This window comes from Fundulus heteroclitus, unplaced genomic scaffold, assembly GCF_011125445.2.
Source record: "Fundulus heteroclitus isolate FHET01 unplaced genomic scaffold, MU-UCD_Fhet_4.1 scaffold_78, whole genome shotgun sequence".
NCBI classification, from domain to species: domain Eukaryota; kingdom Metazoa; phylum Chordata; class Actinopteri; order Cyprinodontiformes; family Fundulidae; genus Fundulus; species Fundulus heteroclitus.
Window position 1 is genome coordinate 1,234,007 of NW_023397230.1, and position 17,502 is coordinate 1,251,508.

At 39.0% G+C, this 17,502-nt stretch overlaps 2 protein-coding genes across 4 annotated transcripts in view; one reads left to right on the plus strand and one right to left on the minus strand.

Moving 5' to 3' along the window:
• Window positions 1-7,512, plus strand: part of phactr1 (phosphatase and actin regulator 1) — a 43,788-nt gene extending 36,276 nt beyond the window's left edge. For both annotated transcript variants that reach the window (XM_012872160.3, XM_012872159.3), the window contains exons 9-13: window positions 1,070-1,125; window positions 1,202-1,263; window positions 2,939-3,079; window positions 4,252-4,328; window positions 6,604-7,512. In XM_012872160.3, coding sequence (XP_012727614.2) covers window positions 1,070-1,125; window positions 1,202-1,263; window positions 2,939-3,079; window positions 4,252-4,328; window positions 6,604-6,619 — 352 coding nt within the window. In that variant the 3' untranslated portion in view covers window positions 6,620-7,512. The remainder of the gene's footprint in view (window positions 1-1,069; window positions 1,126-1,201; window positions 1,264-2,938; window positions 3,080-4,251; window positions 4,329-6,603) is intronic.
• Window positions 7,513-7,541: 29 nt separating this feature from the next.
• tbc1d7 (TBC1 domain family, member 7) lies at window positions 7,542-16,992 on the minus strand. 2 transcript variants are annotated; one of them, XM_012872163.3, is made up of 8 exons: window positions 16,660-16,992; window positions 15,193-15,312; window positions 12,964-13,044; window positions 12,399-12,589; window positions 9,662-9,799; window positions 9,176-9,321; window positions 8,304-8,433; window positions 7,542-7,913 (listed from the first exon to the last, which is right to left on the minus strand). In XM_012872163.3, the coding sequence occupies exons 2-8, from the start codon at window positions 15,302-15,304 to the stop codon at window positions 7,827-7,829; spliced, it is 885 nt and encodes a 294-aa protein (XP_012727617.1). In that variant the 5' UTR covers window positions 15,305-15,312; window positions 16,660-16,992; the 3' UTR covers window positions 7,542-7,826. The 2 variants fall into 2 exon arrangements, with proteins under 2 accessions (XP_012727617.1, XP_021176979.1); XM_021321304.2 differs by lacking the exon at window positions 16,660-16,992 and adding an exon at window positions 16,198-16,636.
• Window positions 16,993-17,502: the final 510 nt, after the last annotated feature.

Genomic DNA, 17,502 nt, shown 5'->3' on the forward strand with positions numbered 1-17,502 from the left:
GAAGTGGAAGACAAATGATCCTTGGTTTTCTACAATGTTACATTTGTATGTCTGTATTAGCTCTGTGCATCTTCTCATTAACTGTGAACAGCTTCCGTATCCTAAAGAGAAGCATACCCCAAAGCATGATGCTGCCAACACCTTGCTTCCCAGAGGGGATGGTGTGTTCAAAGTGTTGGAATATTCTTGCAAACCACTATAGGTGCCACTAAGTGTGGTACATTTTCTATACATTTATTATCCAGACTGTAACGTCATGAAAACATAAATTTAGCATAGAGTTAAAAAAAAAAACAACTGAAACATAGGATTTGTCTTTTTTTTTTTTTTCTTTTTTTTTTTTTTACATAGACCTGATCCTACACTTTGTTAGTTAAACACTAAAATAACTCTAGCACTGTTTTGTGCAGGAAGGTTCAGATGGATGGATGGCAGAACTCTGCCACCTGCTGATATAAATTGGTACCTGTAGTGCATCTTCAAATGCAATGTTGTAAAATTACCTGTATCTATAGTGTTACAATTATCTGTAATTATAAAACTGCTAGATAGCACTTTTTTTGGTACCTAAAAACATTTTAGGATCTATTTGATTCTCTTGCGCTATTGGAGTAGATGCCATTATGTCTAAAAGTACTAATGTTGCAAGCTTTAAGTTAACGGTGTAATATGCTACCAATGTGTTTGTTCTCTGCTTACATTTTCTATACATTTATTATCCAGACTGTAACATCATGAAAACATTATAAATTTAGCATAGAGTTAAAAAAGCAAACTGATTTGTCTTTTTTTTCCATAGACCTGATCCTACATCCTGTTACTTAAACACTAGAATAACCACTTTAACAACTTCTGCTGGAATGTAAATATTCTTAGATTTGGTTAAAAAAAACACACACGATGAAGTGATTTATTAATGATTTAATATCTATTCTGGTTTTGCTCCTCCTCCATGTACCATAGATCAAATGGTGCAAAACAATCTTTGCTTGAAACCTCCTATGATGTTTTACTGTATGCCAGCATGCGCACACGATTAATGTGTAGATCTTATTTTCTTCCTTTTCAGGCGGTTGAGTCAGAGGCCGACGGCAGAAGAGCTGGAACAAAGAAACATTCTCAAACGTAAGTTTTGTGCCGTTACAGTGAATGGATATTTGTTGCTAGTGAGTGATGGCTGTCGATCTGCTGTTACTTTCAGCTCGAAATGATCTGGAGGAGCAGGAGGAGAAAAGGGAGATCAAGAGACATTTATCCAAAAAGGTAAGAAAGACATAAAAATCTTTAAATTAATCTGCAAACCTACTAAGATATATTCAATTTAAGCAATTTCAAATGTAAAAAAGTTAAATGATCAATCGATTGATTTATCTCTCTGGCTGAAGTAGTTTTCAAAGTTTTCAATGTTTAAAGTTGCACAGATATCAATATTTAATATTTTATTGCTTAATACTTTCTTAGTTAATATTTTAGGAAGTGGATATTTTTGTAACTTGTTACTGGGCTGAAAAAAATGGATAAAAAGATGTTTATTATTTGCTATAAATATTTCAGGCTGAAGTAGTTTTAAAAGATTAACATGTCTGAAGTAGAAAAAAGCAGTGAATAATAAATATCCTTACAGCATTACATGAGAAGCTGACAATTTTTGCTTTTATTGACAGATGCATTAAGCAAGTTTATTTATAAAGCACTTTTCAGTAACGAGATGATGCTGTGCATGAACGAAACCATAACAAAAATGATTTTAGGATTTTAAAGGACCTTAAGGTATTATCTCCCTCTTTAAAGAGACTTTTGACGGCTGTTTGTTTTAATATATTTATAATAAAAGCCGCACTCACCTCTAACCTGTTGTCTAGCAGCTTTCATTTTAGGCTGGATAAAGTAAAATCTTTTGGATCCATGGTTGTCAAACTGTATTACAGTTATTCAGATGAAATGGAGGGCAAAATAACTGAGATGTAGAGCTAAACTGCCAAAAAAAAAAAGAGTAATTCAAGCACAATAATCTTTGCTTCAAGCAGATATTCTTCAAAGGTGAAGTGCAGCAGAGAAAAATATGAGGTCCTTTTAGAAAGTGAACCAAGAACAAGTGCTCATGGCTGAAGATGGAAGTTGGCTCAAGAAATAACATCAAACCCAACTTGGCTGCTTTCTGATTTCACGTCAGAAAACCGACAGGATTCACCAGTTGTTCTCCGTGACCAGGCCAAATATAATAAAAATAAATAAATAAAAAACTAAGTTAGGTACTACTCAGCATTTTATTCATTCAACAATTAAGTACAATTTTTCTAAAAAGAGGTTGTATTTTCTTTTCTGGCCTTTTATTTTGTTACAGCTGGAACAAAATTTAGCTTGAGGCGATTTAAACTTTAGTTCAGGATGGATGGATGGTTAGACAGATTGATGGCATAACTGGTTGGATGGATGGATGTTAGGAGGAATTGATGGATGTGTTCATAAAAGGTTAAATAAACTGATGAAAAACATATTACTATAAAGAATTACCTGTTAATTTTATATGTGGAGGAAAAATACAAAACAAAGTAGATATATGTGCAAATTTTGATTATGGTAACTGGTAACTGTTTTTTTGAAGAAAAGTCATTTTAAAGAAGCTGAAAAACAAATGTATGTATTTTTGTGATCATTTAGTTATGAAATGTTCTTTCCTGATCTGGAAAATACTGGAATTCAAATGTAGACTTTTCCAGGTAGTGCAGGAACCCTGTTTTTTTTTTTTTTTGTTTGTTTGTTTTTTTTAAATAGATAAATTCTTTCAATCTTCTCCCGTTTCTCATGCTAAAACAAGAAACAGGAGAAGATTGAAGTTTTTAGAGGATGGCTTTCACTGTTGAAATGAGGGCGCAGTGGTGGAGCTTCATTTCTGCTGCAGGGTATTTCAGCGTTTGTCTTTTCTCCCATCTTCCAGCTCAGCAACAGGCCCACAGTTGAGGAGCTGAGGGAGGCCAAGATCCTCATCCGATTCAGCGACTACGTGGAAGTCGCTGAGGCTCAGGACTACGACAGGAGAGCAGACAAGCCATGGACCCGGCTGACGGCAGCCGATAAGGTCCGTTTGAAGCAGAAACTCAAAACAGAACTGAAGGATTTATCCCGTTCCAAAAATCTTCTGTTTGCTTTTTTTTTTTTTTTTTTTGTAACACTTCAAATTAAAGTCATTTAGATAACGGACAAAGATCATCTGAGTAAATGCAAAAAGCAGTTTTTCTAAAACGATTTCATTCATTAGGTGAAACCGCTACCCATAACCACCTGGTGCCTTATGAATTAGAAGTAATTGGTTTCCCAAACTTGGTCGGCAAAACCCGCTATTTAGTGTTTGCAAAAATCTTGTATTGTTTTACATTGTTGCGTAGGTATTCCGCCCCCCATCTTCTTTGCAGAGCTGGTCATTGTAACACATCAGAGGGAACTGGAACATGAACAGCCTGTTTAAATTCATGCTAGACAACCTCTAGACTTTGACTAGGTCACTTCGTAACTTTAATTTTGGTTTCTGTGAGCCATTCAGAAGTGGACATGCTGGTTAACTTGTCCGTCGCATAAACCAAGTGCTCCTGATCTCAATCTCACAAACTGATGGTTCGCTCTTCACCTCCTGGATGAGTCAGTGCCCGAGTAAATAAACTTTGGTAGACCAGCAGTTCTTAAGGAGGTTCATCCCTGTTCTATGTTTTCTGTGGTCAGTTGTGCTCCCAAAGCCGTAGAAATTGTAACATTTGTTACCTTTCCAGACTGATGCATGCCTGACCTTTTCTCATCTGTTCTTGAATCTCTTTAGATTGGGGTTTTGATGCATTGCTTTTTTTATATGTTTTTGCCTATTTACTGATGTCACACTGGTTCTGTTTTAAATAATTTCTTGATCCTACAGGTCAGGCAGTAAAATCAGGCTTGGGGGAAATTGAACTCAGTAAAAAACCCTGTGGTTAATCACAATTGATTTGCAATTAAAAAAGGAAACAATTACTTCTTCACACAGACTCTTCACACAGGTTGGTTTGGATACTTTATTCCCTCATTATGAAATAAATCAAGCCTTTGAACTAAGCTGCTTTTTGTATTTACTCAGGTTACATCCATTTATTAGTTTGATCTGAAACATTCGTTACAAAAAAAATCCAACCAGAGCCGATCTGTAAGGGTACCAATACTTTGCAGCACTGTTTAATTAAACCTGTATTGATTGTACTGCATTTATTACTTTTGTCTTTTCCTCAGGCTGCCATCAGAAAAGAGCTTAATGAGTTTAAAAGCACAGAGATGGAGGTGCACGAGTCGAGCCGCCATCTGACCAGGTTTGTGAAACAAATGAAACGGTTCCAACGCGCGGCCGCTGTTGCCACGCTCGGCTTTTATCAGTTCGCGTTTCACCTCGTCAGCCTCTAGCTGCTGACTCTGGGCTCGATTGGGAAACCATAATTAAAGGCAGCCAAGCATTAAACGTTTCAATCATCTTCCCAACTGGAATGTCCTACCCAGACACGCCGAAAGCTAAATTATGTTCTGCTGTGGGAGAGGAGCGGCAGGATTTGCCAGTACACAGACGCCTCTGCTAACCCAAAAATGCAGATCAGGCCGCAGGAATTTTAGGCAGTTTGAGAGGAATGCTGCTATAATTTCAACTGGATATTTGCTTCGGGACCCGTTCCCAGAAGTAAACCGAGTATTCTGAGCCCACGGTCAACAAAGATTGCTGACTTGGGGCCTTAACGGCGTCCCGTTTCATTTCTGTGATGGAGATAAAAAAATAAAAAAACTCTTTCCTTCTGCTACTTCTCGATTTTGATTTCCTTCTTTCAAATTTAACAGTTGATAACAAGTGACTTTGGTTGAAATATTCCCCAACAAAGTAGGCTGCCCCTTTAAAAAGCCAATGTCTTTTTTCTTTGGGGGGGTTGCTAAAAGGAATAGTTTTCTAAAGTTTTAATACTTTGTTTTCTTGAACTGTGGATTTTTAGTTGTGATACAAAAAAAAATATCTTAGAACTTTGGATAAAATATATGCAGCAAAAAATGGAAAATGTATAGTTAAAAAAAAAAGTATTAATAAAGATCTTAAGCTCTATTGAGTTGTAAGCCACACAGCAGAGCTGTCTTTAAAAGTGGCTCTAGACTATGAGAAGCGCCATATCCATATTATTGGTTTATCCAATTATTCCATCAGTTTTTATGTTGGGGTTTTTTTTGTTTTTGTTTTTTTGCATTGCACCACACCTGGATTTCTGTTTGGACTCCAGAAATGTCTAACACGCAGTTGTCCAACGTGCGGCCCGCGGGCCATTAGGGACCACCAGGGTGGTTCTAGCCAACCTACGACAGCAGTTTAATAATCGTAGAGCAGGTGGTTGATGCATGGAATCTTTTTATGCTTTCCATTTAATAACAAAAACATTTAAGGATATCTTATGCTTCAGTAGTTTATTTCATAAAAATATTTTAAGTTTATTGTTGAGCAGTTTTAAAAAATATTTTTACATTGTTAATCTAAAAAAAATAATTACTTTCAACCTGCATACATTGACCAGGTGCAAACAAATTTTTGGACACTTAGTTATTTAACCCGACTGTTCTCATAGATGTATATTAATATATGGGCAGGAGCCTTAGAAAAACCTTAAAACCCAACATTTTAAATTAGATCCTGTAAGGAACAGGAAGACTGGAGTCAAGCCAGGACTGCAGCTAGTTCATGTTTTTTAATTAACTTTGATCTAAACACATTGCTATTAAAACATGGGTCAGTCTTTAGGAGGAACATAAACCTATGCCTTGGCCGGAAGTTGTACTTGAACAAACTAAATCTTTACATCTGGTGGATTTGCTTTGTGAACTTCAAGGAGCGGTCAAACTTCCCGCTAGGATTTCTGATGAAAGAACTATTGAGAGAGGCTGAAAAGGCGCGTTGGAAAAGTCTCAAGGTGTCTGGCACGGTGGGGTTGAGGCGGGGATGCTGCTGCAGCCGCCACTGAGGCGGGGCCTGCTCTGGCTACCATTAGGGGGTCTGTCAGTTCGCCCAGTGGGGGTGCGTTCACAGCGTCCCTAATCCGACAGGTGGGCTTGGGGTGTGGGGTGGCACAGGTCCCTATATGATATCCATGAAACGCCAAGAAAGGAATGCACAAAGAAAAGAAAAAAAAAATCATGCATCACTGCTCTGTTAAAAAAAAAAAAGTCCCATGATGATAGCATCATTGGAGGAAATTTGTCCCTCTGGATTCACACGATGGACCTGAAACTGTATATTAAGGCAATTTATACAAAAACAGCGTTGCTTTATTTACAAGCAACTCCTTCAGTGTGGAAAAGTGTCTATGGTATTTAACATTATGGCGTCTTGAACTCTGGCTAAAACCAGAGACTTCTCAACTATTTACATGCAAGCCAAGTATAAGGGAATCCTATTTCTCAGGGGAACATTTCAACTCTTTGTCTTAGAATTAAGAACGAGATAACAGGAAAACTAGTAGTTACAGATGAAAAAACATAATTTACACACTGTTAATGCAACATAATAAAGCAGCAATGTGTTTTTTCCCCCTCTCTAAACCATGTTTACATTTCCTCTTGCAGGTTTCATCGGCCGTAATCAGCACAGTTCCACTCCAGCCATGTTTTTATACCGTTACCTGCTGATCGGCATCAACCCATTTGAGTCAGGAGACGGGGGGGGGCAAAAACTTTCAGATAGGAGAGTGTGGGGGCAAAAAACACAAACAAACTCAAAACTGTTGTTTTCCCTCAGCGGGAATTTTAATGACTTCTTGATATTCAAAAGCTTTTAACTGTCATTTTTTATGATGAAAAGAAGGAAGTATTTTATTTAGCCACATTTCTGATGTTTGGAGATCCGTGACAAGTTTGTGGAAGAAAACAGGGATTTTGTTTTTGTTTTTAATTTTTTTTGTTCACTCAATCCTGAAACTTGAGCCAAACTGAAATCAGAATTGAAAACCAAAAGTAATCCCAGATATCTGATTTTTTTTTTTTTTTTTAACACATCACAGAGTTCAGTCATCTGCTGTGTCACTGTGCCTACAGTGTTGTTTACAAATCATTTTGAGTTGCCAAATGACATTTTAAAATTGAATATTAGATATTGACACAGTAAAGAGTCCCTGAACTCTGCCACACGTTTAACTGGCTGGGACCGGCCTTTTTAGAGAACAAAACCCAGGAAACCTGCCACCTTACAGCTCAAACTGAATCCACAAATTTGTACTTCTGACTGTATTATTGAGGATTTATTTAACTGTGTGTGTGTGAGTACAAGTGCGAGAGTCGGTATTCCTGCTGCCTCTTATGTTTTGAAACTGTTGTGAGAGGAAAATATTCTCAGACTTTAAAGAGGATGTATATAAAATGAAAGGATTTTCAAATGTTCCTTTTTGTAAATGGAGAACTGCATGTTGATACTAATTTATTGTGAGTCTTCGATGATGTATGGCATTTTTTAAACAAAAGGAAACTTATTAAAAAAAATCGTAAGTTCGTGTGTCTTTTGTGATTTGTACGAGTAAGAAATCCGCATCCCGAGTGTCGTGTCTGGCCGCCGTTTGCGGCCTTCGTCCCAACTTCACGGTCCTTCCCGCCAAAGTTGGCCCCGTTCTCCGAATCGGGTTCTGATATCCTTATCAAAAAAAGGCCCCTGATGAGTTTTTTTTTTTAAATTGAGTCCAGCAGAAATCCTCCCAGAGTGCATATAATCCTTCAGTCTCTTGGTAAGAGGAGGTAGGATTCCTGGTGGATCCGGTAGAGCATCTCGCCTCCAGCTGCTGTTCTCTGGCTCCTCACAGCTACACGGCATGATTCGGGTTGCCGCAGTATTTTTGCCACAAATCGATGGCTTTGGTGACGATGGCGTCTGTGTTTTCCTGAGGTATCTACAACAGACAGATTGGATCTTACTTAGAGGCAAGGTAAGTTTATTTCTGTAGCACATTTCATACACAATCATAAGTCAATGTGTTTACTGGAAAATAAAAAGAACAGTAAAACAAGTATAGCAACTTATTGCCTGAACTGTGTAAATTTACACAATTTAAAAGGTCTGATTTAGGCATTTAGTGCTTGTCTATTTTTATCAATAGTTTTGACAACATTCAGTAGCTAAATTGTGATATATGTAGTCCTTATAAACTGAATATAAATTCTTCTAAACCAGCTGATTTTTTTCCCCCTCTGATCATATTTTCTTCCTGTCAAACTAGTCTATCCACATATTCTGCTTCACAGATTATCGGCAGCAAAGTATAGAAGATTGTTGTACTCACGTCACACAGGAACTTAACCACACCCTCTGGCCTGGTGTTGCCCATCAACATGATCTTATAACTGAGCAAGATCTCAAGGGCAACAAAAACCAGGATCTTACAGGAGCCACTGATCACTTTGTCCCACACCCTTAAACAAAAAAAAAAACATTTAAAAGATCTCAGAAATAATAGCAGGCAAAAACGTCCAACACAAGCGACTATTCTGGGTATCTTTAAAGGGACAGTGATTAACTTGGCTTTTTATTAGCAAAAATCAACTAATGCTTTCATAAATACGTATTCTGCCAAAGTCTACCAACAATCGCATCAAAAAGGAAGGCGTTCTCATAGCTTAGAATGAGTAGTTTTATAAATACATAGGTGGCGCTGCACCGTGTTGTCAGTGGAGGAGGAGTACAAAAAAGAAATTAACCAAGCAAAGAAAAAGAAGTTTATAGGCTATGTCGGCGTAGCTATTATTACCAGGTGGAGATAATTCATGAGGGACTGAGGTTTCAATACGGATGCGGAGGTTTGCAGGCTTTCTGCTGGACAGCGGGTAAGTAAATTCAATGTAACAGTGAGGTTTATTTTGTCACATTTATGACACTCCTGTAGTTGCTATTAAAAGCTTAACAGTCGTTTGTAATTCATTTAGCGGACCACTAGATGCTAGATAACTTTAAGCATAAACATCTTTTTTTTCCCTAAACTGGTAAAAAATAAATAAATAAATAATTGGACTGATATCTGGTTCTTGAATATTCCTGAATATTCCCATTTCCGGACGTTTCTTGGTTTGCAACTAGACCACTTTGATCGTTTTGTCTAAACCATGCTGGTAGATTCCTGCACCGTCTCATTTCTGCAGCACTCGTGTGTAAACTGACCTCTGCAGGCTGGATTCAGGCAGGCAGCCGGCGAAGCAGCGCTTGAACCACAGGCTGTAAGGCAGCTGAGGCAGCGCGCCGATGCTCCTCAGATGGTTGAGCAGCCGAGGTTCCTCCTGACTCAGATAATGCTCCAGGCTCTTTGGCTGCAAGAGAACGCCGCCGAAAGATAAAAGGAAAACTTAATACCGACGCTACAGAAATCAAACCCTCCTTGTAATTTGTAATCAAATGGTAAAAAAAAAAAAAAGTGAACAATATTACTACCAGCATGTTGATAAAATTCAAAGACTCCTTTAAATAAAAATCTGCCATCTGCGGCCGGGCTTTATTTTAACGCATCTCAGAAATAATCAGTGGATCATGATTCATTTTTAAAAAACAACCAAAGTCATGTTTCAGAGAGATATTTCTAATTTTGACACAGCTTTAAAACTTTTTTTTTTTTTTTTTTTAGCATTTCTTTGATCGGCTAATAACACTTACAAGGTGAGGAAGTGAGTCTCCAAACTTGGCGTGGAACTGATTGATGAAACACTTGATCAGCCAATAGCAGTCGACGGGATCGTCTACAATCTCCTCCATGGCTCTGCCGATGGCCAGGAAGTCTTCATTCTCGTCGTCCTCAAAATAAAAAAGGCAGAAACACTTAAAACAAACCTTTAGAGAAGCAGAAATATCCCCTCCCCTAGTTGGAATTTACTATTCATACAATTATCTTTCTTTACAGGCTTTACTTTGCAATTTATACAATTAAAACCATGTTTAACATTTCCCTTCTCTGTTAGACATCCACTCAGGCCAAGCTCTTCCTGTTTAACATCAGTATTACCGAAATTATTTCTATCTGCTTACTGCCAGAATAATTTGAGAGAATTTATCTAGATAATATTACATTACTTGTATTATTTCATGACAAATTCAGGAGTTTGCACACATTTCCTTAGTATTTACTCTTCGACTCTGTCTACAAGGTTTCTTTGGCACTACTGGAATGATGGAGGTGATGTTTTCACTAAAACCAATACACATTTCATTCATCTTATGCACATTTATGTCTAAAAGGGAAGCTTTGCACTAGTTTGACCATATTCCAGGTCCTCACAACTTTAAAATCGACACAATGACAGAATCATCTCCAAACTTGGTAATGGTGCCCAGTGTAAAGACGTCTGGTCGTCATAATGGTGTTTAAGACAAATAAAAAGAGGGAGAGGACACAACCCTGGGGAGACCCAGTTGATGAAGAGAGAAGCTCAGATAAAAACACTATGTACTCTCACTCATTGTGTCCTCACTGTTACAAAATGCATCAGATAAAACTAGAGTCAATATTATAAAAGCTCTTAAACCTGTTTGCTAAAGTAGAATTGAAGGCATAAAAATAAAAATGAGTTTTAGATCTCTCCATACATTTAAAATCCACGTTTAAAAGTGTCCCTATTGTATCAGCTAATTCTCTCTTAGTCCCATAAAAAAGCTGGAGATGTTTGATTCTGTCTTGTACCATGTCCAACATCACCATAATGTTTTTACCTCATGATGCTGTCTATTTTGTGAAGTCTCTCCTGCAGCAAAACCTCCCAACAACATGACTCTGCAAGATTGCCTGTTTTTCCTCCAACTCTAACACTGATCCTTTTTGGACAAACACTTTAAATTTGGTTTCATCAGTCTTTGCCCCCTGAATGCATTTGCAAACTGTAACCTTGCATTTTATGTTGATTTTAAAGTAGTTGCGTCTTCCTCGCTGAGTGGCTTTTCAGCACATGTCGGTACAGGACTCGTTTTACTGCATAGTCACTCTCTCGCCAGCCCCGGCCACCATCTTCAAAGGGTGTTTTGCTTTTATTCTGGGGTTGATGCATGCACTTTGCACCAAACCATGTTCCCCTCTGAGATGCGGAGCCTATCTCCATCCTAAAAAGGCATTATAGCTGGACATTCACAGATGTTTATACCTGCATGTAAGTGTTTGAATAGAAGAACGCGGCAACTTCAGGCATCTGGAAAAGGATGACTCAGGCCTGAGGAGGTTCACAGTTCTCATCCAGATAGCCAATAAAAATTATTCTGGTCACCCTTACCGACAAGAAATGTCAAACAGTGAGGAAAATATGGTTATTCATCTTATGAAGTGTATTTAAATCATTGGTTTTAACTATAACTACTTGTCAAAGTCATTTGGACAGCTGCCACTGACTTGTGATTATACTTAGTGTTTCAACCACATTCTGGCTTACTGGTATAAAATCCGGAGTGATCACCTGTGGAGTATTAAACCCCACTCCCATGACAAATCCAATTACGTGGGCTTTCCTTTTACAGCTACAGGCCCAAATGGATCTAATTAGTCGCTTAATGCTGTCTTGATGGCTTTGAGAAATAAATCTTTGAAATAAGTGCCTTCAGCAGGGAATAACTCAACATGCAGGTAATAAAGAAAGCTCCAAGCATGCGAGCGGGCAGCTTTAATTGCGTGAAAACTAGAACACAACCGAGATTCAAGGAATCCTCTCCAGAGGACATTCTTACTGTGGCCGATGCTTCTACCAGCACCACCAAGTGTTAGTATAGTTTTTCATAGTTTACATTTATTGGTTCCAGATTACACGATACATAAATTAAGCTTGTTATTTTGTTTAAAATATATATTATAATGGGTGCACACTTTAATACCTGTCTAAATGGTTTACTTACACTTGTTCTTTTTTTTTTAGGTTCAGCAAACACAAATCTGCTGGAGGGGGAAGCCAGGAACATACCACTACCCCTAAAAGTTGGAGTTGACCTTAGCTATTTTATTTTAATATTCTCTTATACTTAAAGATGATTTTGTTTGTTTGCTGGTTTTCGTGTTTATATTTTTGGCTTGTTGTTCCTCTGTTATGTTGTGCCTCCCTCATTTGGTCTCTATTTAAGCATCCGTTGTTCTTTATCTAGAGGTCAGTTTTCTTTGCGTTTTGTTATTGTTTAGTTGACCTCAGTTGAGTTGGGCCTAAATCCATGTTACTTATTATTTGAGTTATTTTGTGTTGAAGTTTGACCCTTTTGTTAACCATTTTTGACATTATTAATTGAAGTTTTTCCAATTTTTGGAACACCTTTTGCCCTCGTTTGTCTGGTCCCTTACACTTACAATACACAATGCTCAAACTATCACCTAAACATATCGGGTAGAAGTATTCCAGGTGCAAGATTTATCAGTTATGCTTCCTCTTACCGGCGGCAACGTTTCAGAGCATCGCGGGAGCACCTGGCTCTCCAGCTGGAACATGCGCAGATAGACGTGGGTGGCAGGTGTAGATGGGTTGATGTACCTCATCACCTCCAGAGCCTCCACAATGTCCTGGTACTGCTCCCTCCTGTAGCCTCCAACCAAGGAGTGAGAGTCACTGTGGGGAGGGAGGATACCTGCAGGAACAGTGGCAATCAGAGAGTGGGAGCACTGGATGGACGGAACCTCACCAAACTGCTGCTCTTTACGGAAGGTAAGAAGCTAGCCGCTTTTAATACCTCCGCGTAACTATAAATTCAGGAAGACAAGAACAGGAACTGCAGTCATGAGACAAATCTAGCTTGTAGGATCACTCAAAGCAGCAGACCGCAGCCAAACATGGTAAACATGGAGTGGCTCTTTCATAATAAAAAAAAATGGACACCTTTTTGTTTTGTTTGAGATTAGTTGCTGCGTGTTTAAAATGTTTTCTGTTTATTTCATTTTTTTCCATTTAATGAGTGATCATTCTTAGAAAGGTGTTAGGGTGAATGCGTGTGTGGTTTCGTACCCAGCAGCACCTTCCAGACATGGATCCTATACATGGAGGGGAGCGGGAACCTCTGACTGAAGGTGCTCAGTTTCTCTAGATCTGTAGGGGAGTAAAGCCGGTCAGTTGCTTTGGTGAGTTAATCACTGCTGACGGACACAAAATGCATCATCATTCTATATTATTTCCATTAGTGCTACAGAGGGTTCCCTAATAGAAAATCCTGTTTTATCCATTCATTCAAGGAGCATTTACACTGTTAGCTTTAAATTAAGCTGCAGCTCAAAGGAAGCGTAAAACACTGCAGGATCTAGAAGGTACCATTAGCAGCTGAATGCATGCCAGCAAAGTGAATCTGCACCAAATTTAACCAGCGTTTAAATTGGAGATGCACCGATCCAGTTTTTTCCAATCCGATATGATATCTGGGCCGAGATTATCAGCCTATACCCGATAGCGATACTACTTTAGCTTGAATGAACCCTATACCTTGCCATGTGACCGAAGGCATCAGGCTTGACATAAACATTGATTAAAAAAAAGGTCCATGTGCTCTTTAGCGTGGTGCTTTTTTGTGGTGTTGAATTTACCAACTTTATCACCACTGCTCGCAATTTTTTTTTCGTAGCAGATATTGCAGTCAGACTATCAAGTCTAAAATGTCTCCAAATAGCAGAGTTGGCTCGGTTCAGGTGCTACATGATGCTCTGTGTTTGCTCATCACTAGCTGCTGTGTGTGATGACATAACCGGCGTTGCAAACATGGAATCAAAGTGACTAGATTGCTGTTACTGTATTGCTGTGTATGATATTAATAAAAAAAAAATATTAAATGACAGGATCAGAATGCTGGATCGGTGTCATTCATCCGATCCAGCTAACTGGACAATATCGGGTCTGATATCCAATCCAGGTATCGGATCGGTGCATCTCTACTTTCAATCAGCTCATGGATCTTATGGCTTGGTTGATTTTTATATTGCAATTAGCATTTACTCTCTGTTTACAATAGTTGTAATATGGTGCGTTACCTTTTTTTTTTTTTTCTCGCAATATGTTATTATTGTAGAATAATACTATTCCTAAAATCATACGTTGGTATGTATTATAAACGGTAGCCATCTTTTTATCTTTTTTTTTTTTTTTTCTTTTGCTTTCTAGTCCAATGTAAATTTGCTTTGCAGGGTGGGCATTATAAGCTTATTGCTTCTGCCAATACACCCTTTTTCAGACTGTTTTCATTTATGTTAAATGGACATATATTGTCGTTATTATATACTTGTGTGTCTGAAGTAAATAAATAAATAAATTGTCCGAGCCAGGGTTTTGGAATCAGGCACATAAATACGTCACTGAATTTGTGAATAATAAATATACGTTTCATTCTACATGGGTGATTGATGATTTTTTTTTTTTCTTTTTACTCTCCAGTGTTTTCATCTTGTCACAGATTTAGCAATCGGAATAAATCATTCGGGTTGTGGTCAAAATCTGCCCGTTTTTTTCCTTGATCTGCTCCGATTGGCAGGAAACATATTGAAAATTTTCATTTTTTAAAGTTCATTAAAAAGTGAATTTCACACTTTATTCTGTAAGCGCATCAACGTACAGCATACCCTTCAATGCAATTTGAGCAAGCATGCAAATTGCATGCTTGCTCAGTATGAGGGATTGCAGCAAAGCCATGTACAATGCAGACGACTCTCCCTGTGGCTCTACGCTTCCCCAGGAGTGAATGCTGCTTGTCGGGACTTTGATGCAATCAACTGGTTTCCTTATATAGGACATTTTTGACCAATCTGTATAATCTGACCCAATCTGTATAATATGATTGAACTTGACTTTGTAAAGTGCCTTGAGATGACATGTTTCATGATTTGGCGCTATATAAATAAAATTGAATTGAATTGAATTTGTTTACAGTTCAGTAAAAATCCCACTGACAGGTTACAGACATGCTTTGATGCGTGATGAGGTTGATCTTGTAATATCTTAATTTTCTGTTAGATTTAAAACTATTGCCTCCTTTTTGGCCAATGTTACGTTTTTATTGCAGAGTTAAAATTACGTTTTACAAGAGAATTATTCTAACAGAATACCACAGAGAAGTAATGCTAGTTGTGGATTAGTCTTATGTTACATTACAATGAGGCTAAGCACAAATACCACTGCCACTCCCATCTTGCATGGTGGTTTTATGGTCTGTGTTTTTGTTTTTTGCCGTGGATGTTGTTGAAAGGTGTTTCCTACCCAGTGGATTGTCCTTGAGGAGTATTTCCAGCGACTTCTTCTCCTCCACTCCTCTGAAGCCCACTTTTTCATAATACGCAGAGCGGAAGTTTCTCTGGGGGTCATCGGCCATGATGTCACCTGCACAATGAGACCCAACAGCGCACATCTTTATTTGCTCCGTGAATTTACATGAGATGGAAGCCATGATGGCAATTCAGAGTTTTTACATTATTGCTGAGAGTGACTGGTTCCTTGCGAGAAGTATTCTTAGAATAAAAACTTGAACCATACCACAAAACGATTAAAATCGGATCCCCCATCCCCCTATTATTTCAAAGGATAAAAATCTAGGAAGCCTACAAACGCATCGTGTACTTAGATGCTCTATTAGAGAATTAATAAAAGTTAGATAAAGGTTAGGGACATACTTTAGGACTCTATCCAGCAAACACCAGGAGCGTATCCTACGAAGGAGGGCACTATAAAAGATGTTCATCGCCACCAGTGCAGAGCTTGCTCAACAATGGCACCTGACTTTCAGGTGAGTTTTAAGTGTCAAAGAAAAACAAACAGCAGGCTGAAATTTGGCAGAAAGTAGCAGAACAGACAGAGAAAGACTGGTACAAGAGAACTGGCTTTCTCCCCCAAATCTGCCTGACATCTAGAGTCGCCTTCTGTCGGCTTTTCGCCACAGCGAGTCATCTCGCTCCATCCAACCCCGTCTTCTGCATCCTCTTCTCTCAAACCAACTACCTTCATGTCCTCTTCATGTCCCAGACGACTGCAAAGGTGCTGAAACCCCGAGTTCCTTTAACTCAAGCTTAAAAACCCAATTGTTTAGAGTCGCCTGTGAATGTTAACGTCGAGGTTTGTATCGGTTTGTTCGTCTTATATCTTGGCCTGCTGCTACTGTTCCCCTGCTATGTGCTTTCCTCTGTATGTTTTCTTGTTTTCTCATGTTCAGTTCACGTACAGCACTTGGAATTGTCCTCTTACTGAAACGTCCTATATGTATAAACTCACCTTGCCTCTTTAACTCCACCCATAAAGCTCCTCTTGTCTGCATCTCGGCCTCCAGCCTGGCAGTTCCAGCCACAGCATCCTCCTCCCCTGTTGTTGTTGTTGTCCCCACACCGGTCTCATCACTGTCTTCTACACTTTTCCTTTCATTCTCGCTGATACTTTTATCACATTTCCTCCAGCCTTCTTGGACCTGCAACTCCCCGTTGCTCTGGACTGCTGACACCAACTTAAAAATCCTCCACCTTCCTTTTTTACCTCTGCTCCCTGTGACCTGAACGCAACACCTTGAACCTGTTGTCAGTGAACTGCCCACATCGTAACCCCACTAAAAACCCCGTAGTCACTCAATGAAAAAATAAGGGGAAACACCTTGACACATTTGTAACATGGCTCTTGTGATGTGCAAGAATCACGGGAAACGGCATGACGTTGCCTGACAGGGCAACAGCATACCCTCCTCACCTTCAGCGCGTCTCCAGCTCGTTGTTATCCTCGGAGTCTACATCAGTCGGCCGCGGTCGTTAGAGCCGTTAGCTACAACGCGTCATTTCCAAAAAACCAACGTCTCGTGTTTAACTTTTGTTGTTTAAATTATCTGCTTCAGACAACTGCACCAGGCCCATCTGGACGCCGTCGATGTAGCACCAGTCGCTACATTTAAAATACCACAAGCCTTGACGGCACAGTAACAACTTCCGGGTGATACTGTCAAAATAAAAGCCTCCCCAAGTAAAATGTATTTAATCTATATTTTCTGATAAAGGGAGACGTAAATAATGAACATAGTATAAAGTTCAGTCAGCTTACGTGTGAGATTTTGCTTACATATATTTTTTCTGTCGCAAATTGCAAGACGTGCTCTTATTTAGAAGATTCGTGACTAAACGTAATGATAGTGCGTTCCATTTGTTCCCGGTAGTCGGGATTCACGCTCTCCGAGTCGGATATATTAACTGGAACGGCCTCTAGATGTGTCGAAAAGTCGGTGCGTCAGGATGGAACTCGACGTCGGCTTTCATGATGGCTGATACTCACAGCAACATTGATTGAAACCTCATACTTTGACTGTTTGCAGCAGCCCTCTATTATTTATGTAAGATTTAGTCAGCCGCAGGTGCTACCTTTGTGTGTTCATCAGACGGGATGTTTCAGCTCTGTTTTTCTGCACAAAATACCGCCTGGTACAGCTGTTATTGTCATTGTTATTGTTCTAACAGCATTGCGAGTGGAGTCTCCATGTTTTCCTACTGTCCGACGGAGGGAAACCGGGACGCAAAATAGCAGAGACGACGTAATCTGCGACTC

What these genes read in the sequence shown, in the direction of transcription:
- tbc1d7 (XM_021321304.2), bottom strand. Translation starts at nt 16,240, where the DNA reads ATGCAGACAAGAGGAGCTTTATGGGTGGAGTTAAAGAGGCAAG. An exon ending in GCTCTGAAACGTTGCCGCCG is followed by an intron (nt 9,800 to 12,398) that starts GTAAGAGGAAGC and finishes TTTTATTTTGAG; the next exon opens with GACGACGAGAATGAAGACTT. An exon ending in TGGTTAAGTTCCTGTGTGAC is followed by an intron (nt 7,914 to 8,303) that starts GTGAGTACAACA and finishes TGTCTGTTGTAG; the next exon opens with ATACCTCAGGAAAACACAGA.